The sequence below is a fragment of the Lolium perenne genome, chromosome 7 (assembly GCF_019359855.2).
Source record: "Lolium perenne isolate Kyuss_39 chromosome 7, Kyuss_2.0, whole genome shotgun sequence".
In the NCBI taxonomy this organism is placed as follows: Eukaryota; Viridiplantae; Streptophyta; class Magnoliopsida; order Poales; family Poaceae; genus Lolium; species Lolium perenne.
In genome coordinates, this window is record NC_067250.2 from 79,253,902 (window position 1) to 79,258,966 (window position 5,065).

Below are 5,065 nucleotides of genomic sequence, written 5' to 3' on the forward strand. Positions count from 1 at the left end.
ATCAATTTCTCAAATCCTGAGTCAGTCACACCGACCTCTGCCTTCCATTTCAGCAATTCCAATATGCTACCCAACTTTCTCTGCCCATCTTCACAACCTGGGTATAACAATTTGTGGTGGTCCTCTAACATCTTGTCGAAATGCAACCTCTCCTTATCCGTGCCACAGTCTCTTCTTGCATCAGAAATGGCCCGACGAAGATCATCATCAACAGGATCATCTGATGCCTGTTCTTCACCTCCTTCTTCTTCATGGACGTCTATTGCGGTATCAAAGCATTCAGAGAACATAGATCGGTACTGGTCATCATTATCTTCTTCTTCTTCGCCGTCTTCCATCATAACCCCTTCTTCTCCGTGCTTGGTCCAAACATTATAGCTGGACATGAATCCAAACCGAAGCAGGTGGCTCTTAATGTCTCTTGAGCAAGAGTAATCTTTCTCGTTCTTACATTTTAGACATGGACAACACATAAAACCTTGCTTCGACTTATTGGCCTCGGCCACAAGCAGGAAAGAATTCACGCCCTCTCTGAAAGCGGGAGCACATCGGTTACCGTATATCCATGGATGACTCATCTGCATCATATAAGTACAATTATATGTATCAGATGCAATCACCTTGCTTAAATTAGTATTATACGGACTATACATATATATACGAGAAAATAATTGCTAACCTTTTAGGATCAAAAAGAGGAGAAATCTTATCAAATAAAACCAAGTGGCATCCCTCTCACAAGCATTCCATCAAACACCTCTTGTGCACATGTAGAAAAAATAAGCTAGCATACACCTCTACCTTCACCACCAAGGAAAAAATGAGGTGGGGGGTGGCTGGCTGCTTCTATATATATAGGCATGGACCTTTTGTCGCGGGCCGTATTACGACCCGCGACAAAAGGGGTGCCGACAGGAGGCGCCAGCCCTCAGACCCCTTTTGTCGCGGGTCGTAATACGGCCCGCGACAAAAAGGCGCGACAAAAGGCCCTGCCCGCTCCACATGATTTCGGGGTGACGTGGCCAGGCCATTTGTCGCGGGTGCAGGCGCGCCCGCGACAAAAGGCTTCCACGGAAGCCCTGTTTTCCACTAGTGGAAGTCGAACGTGCCGGCCTTGGCGCCGCCGTCCTCGGCCAAAACCCCGTCGAGCACGGCGAGGCCGTCGCCCACGCGGAAGTCCACCTTGTGCGCCACGCCGGCCTTCTCGATCACCGGCCGGCCCAGCTCGTAGTACTCCCGGTTCACGTCGATGGCAAACACCTGTAAGAAGTAGCACGCACACGTCCGGTTTGATCTCAGTACCCATGTACAGTACCAAGCATGCATCGACCGATGCCTGTGGCGAGGTGAACGGGCAGGATAGACCTTGCCATCGGCGGGGAGGGCGAGAGCGGTGGAGAGCAGCGAGTAGCCGGTGAAGACGCCGACCTCGATGGTGTTCCTGGCGCCGATCATCTTGAGCAGGACGGAGAAGAACTGCATCTGGTCCGGGGACGATCCCATGAAAGACCTAGCCAGCAACAACGCGCAACGTAAGCAGATTCCAGAGGGTTACCAGTGATCATATGCAGAAGGTACCGTACGTACTTGGGATGCTGCTGTGTGATGAGGCGGAGCTCGCGCACGCGCTCGTGCTCCCGCGGGTACACCGTCGTCTCCAGCACGTACTGCATGCGCACGCAGATTAATTAATCTCAGACTCATCAAAGACACCATGCCCACAATTTGAAGAGCTCATGTGCATCATACGTACCTCCATGATCGAGTCGTCGGCGAGGAGAGTGTTGCTGCCTGGCCGGTACGTCGCCATGTCTCTCTCTCTCTCTTGGAGGATTTGGGGGGATTTTGTGTTACAGAGTAAGAGAGGATTGAGACAGGAGCATGAACATTTGGGAAATTTCTGGATAGGTCATCCGCCCTCCTCTGTCTATTGTTTCTTTTATTTTCTGTACATCTTACACTTTAGTCCCTACATAACTATATATTTCTAATTACTACACACACCAACACTCCACCTCAAGATGGGGCAAATATATCATAAAGCCCCATCTTACTACAGAAAAATGAAAAAGATTTTTCAGCCAATCCTTTTGTAAGAACATCGGCAACTTGGCTAGATGAACTGACATATGGCATGCATATTATCCCTCGGTCTAGCTTCTCTTTGATGAAATGGTGATCGATCTCCACATGCTTGGTCCGATCATGTTGTACAGGATTATTTGCAATATCTATAGCCGCCTTGTTATCACAGTACAACATTAATGGCGTACCTTGGAACAACCCAAGCTCCCTGAGGAGGATCCTTAACCACAAGACCTCGCACACACCATGTGCCATAGATCGAAATTCGGCTTCCGCGGTGGATCTTGCCACAACAATTTGTTTCTTGCTGCGCCATGAGACTAAGGGTGACTTCTTTTGAGCTTCTAGCCCAGTTTCTAGGTTCCAGGCAGCTGAAGCCCAAAAGAATAGGAGAGTTTCTAGCCTGCTTCCCCCCACCGCGAAGCTACGTTTCTATCTCCAGCGAGAAACTGCGGGCGAGGTGTTTCTGGACCGTTTCCCGGGCTTGTGCCTTAGAAATCGAACATGTATAGTTGTTTGCTCCTTGTTTTCTTCCTTTTTACATCAGGACTGCCACTCCAGGAAAATAATAGTAATACCAAAAGAAAAAAAGTCGCCCAAGTCCAACTCAAATTCGATCATCCAGATACCATCCGGGAGTAGCATCTGGTGATTCTTTCATCACATGTGGCGTGCACATGTCCATATTAAATTTCCACGAATCAAGTCCTCGTTAGATGTACGTACATATACATGTATACAAATACAAGTACTCCGTGTTTTTCCTCGGCAAAACTGCTAGCGCTCTCCAAATCCAAAGCAAACACATGTTGTTCCTTGAGGAATTATGGTTATTATAATTTCACATTCCCTAAGATTTATTTATTATTTTGGCATGTACTAAATTATACAAAGATACTATGTTTCTATTATGATCTGATTTTTCATAATTCCCTTTTTCATTTCTACCCTTTTTTTTACTTAAAACTAGCATAAACATGGTATCATCACTTATTTAGGGTACTAGATGATTCCCCGCGCGTTGCTGCGGATCCACATAAAATTTGTAAATATTAATTATGTTATAAGATTTATCATTGATTTTGGTAATTTCTTTATTTCAAGGTAGTTTTCAAGAGTTTAATTCTAAGTATCTACTTAAAAAGATGAACCCAACAAACATTTGATATATATATATATATATATATATATATATTGTATTTATCAAACTGAACAACAATGGAAAATTGTATCCAAAATCATCATCATACTTGACCTTTCCAAGTAAACCAAAGTCGTTCATTAATTATCAGTTTTACAACTGTAATTGAAAGACATGACTCTAATTCACCATTAGCTCATCAATTTACCTCCAGGAGGAAACATCATTGAGAAGAAGGAATAGCGAGAGGCACAGCCTGGCATTAACTTGTCGAGCTCAACTAATGTCAAAGACGGGTAGTTCTAAAAGCAAATTCAAACTGCATACATCCGTCCTTAAATGTTAGATTTCAACCAAGGCTGAAAATTCTTCTTTAATTGGCTCTCACAGCGATCAGGCCTTGAAAGCCGACCAATATGCAGTCAAAGGAATAAGAAATGCTCCTATAGTATCTTGTGTAGCACCATATGAAAAGGATTCAATCTAGACCAAACAAAATGTGTAGAGGTTTGTGTTATATACAAAGTGTTTGTTATAAGGTAAACCCCATTTAATTCATGTTAACAAAGCTACATTATGGTAATATGAGCGCTTGCAAAAGATCAACTTTGGACCCAAAAAGATGAACTACTAATGTGAAAATATCTAGAATGTTCAAATAATCGTACCAGTGGTATAAATAGCAGATCGAGTCACCATTCCGATTGCATTGAAAATTATGTCCAAGATTTGAGAAATATAAATTGTTGGTGACCGTACTACCAGTAAGTCACCCACTGTTTGTATGACCCACATTGGTTCAATTAGAAGATAAGAATTGCAGTACTTCCAAGTTGGACTAAGTTGTCTTAATTATACAATTCAAGTTGTTAGTAAAACTAAGACGTTAAGAATTGTATCTCACCTGATAGAGTTCTGAATTGAATAAAACTAACAGGCTGGTGCTTATGAAATTTGAATAAACATGTTGAATGTTGCTATTGCAGGACCCTCATAGTAATACCAATAATTAAGAAAACAGTCATACCTAGCGTGATGAACTGCTGAACTGAATAAAAAGTAGCTGGTTCAATATATAGCTGTAGAGGAGGCGGTTATGCACGACAACAATGGTGATGCGGACAGTCAAGTCTAGAAAAGGGCACTACGATAAGAAGGTCGAGCAGATGGCGGCGGAACTCCGGGGTTGATAGTTTCAGAAATAAGATGAAGCACAGATGTAGATCCAGTTTGCATCCTCCAAAATAAACATAAGCCTGAAGATGAGTCAAAATCAATCAGTTTCGAGGGAAATCTGAACTAAAATAAAATAAAATAAAATAGAACAATCGACCAGGGATCAAACCAACATCTAGCCGTATAGCAAGCACATATACATACAAATTCAATAGACTGGATTGAACTGTAAGAAAAATAGGTACAGTCTCAATCGGATCTAAGGGGCAAACCTGTTCTTTCCTATGTTGGATCAGATGCTTCATAGACAATCCACTACCAAAATTGATCCAAACTGAGCTATCAGGAACATGATGGCCAAATCCACGCAGCCACCCAAATCAAGACCAACCCACGCTACTTTGCACAAATCCCGTGCACATGCCACTGTCAACGAAGGAACCTTTGGCTATGCAGCAACGGGAGCTCGGCGGCCAGATCGATAGGACTGCAGGATGGTGGAAACTGAGGGGAGAACCAAGGGAACGTGGACTAAGAACGACGGGGTACAAATGAGAGTATGAGACGGAGGTGGTGGGCACAGGAGAATAAAAAGGCAACTGACCGGTGGCCGCTCGTTTGCCTCCCTCGCCGGTTACATGCTTAAAGGATTCATTTGAACCA

At 43.7% G+C, this 5,065-nt stretch overlaps 1 protein-coding gene across 1 annotated transcript; it reads right to left on the reverse strand.

Annotated features, from left to right (window-relative positions):
- Positions 1-1,089: 1,089 nt before the first annotated feature.
- On the reverse strand, positions 1,090-1,696 carry LOC127315892 (caffeoyl-CoA O-methyltransferase 1). Its single transcript, XM_051346334.2, has 3 exons — positions 1,588-1,696; positions 1,366-1,510; positions 1,090-1,260 (listed from the first exon to the last, which is right to left on the reverse strand). Exons 1-3 carry the CDS (start codon positions 1,671-1,673, stop codon positions 1,090-1,092), a joined length of 402 nt encoding a protein of 133 aa, XP_051202294.2. The 5' UTR covers positions 1,674-1,696.
- Between the last annotated feature and the right edge of the window lie 3,369 nt (positions 1,697-5,065).

Excerpts from the sequence above, each read along its gene's own strand:
- LOC127315892 (XM_051346334.2), bottom strand. The coding sequence starts at position 1,673 with ATGCAGTACGTGCTGGAGACGACGGTGTACCCGCGGGAGCACGAGCGC. Across the intron at positions 1,511-1,587 it reads ATCACACAGCAGCATCCCAA|GTCTTTCATGGGATCGTCCC; the intron begins GTACGTACGGTA and ends GTTGCTGGCTAG. Across the intron at positions 1,261-1,365 it reads CCCTCCCCGCCGATGGCAAG|GTGTTTGCCATCGACGTGAA; the intron begins GTCTATCCTGCC and ends TACTTCTTACAG.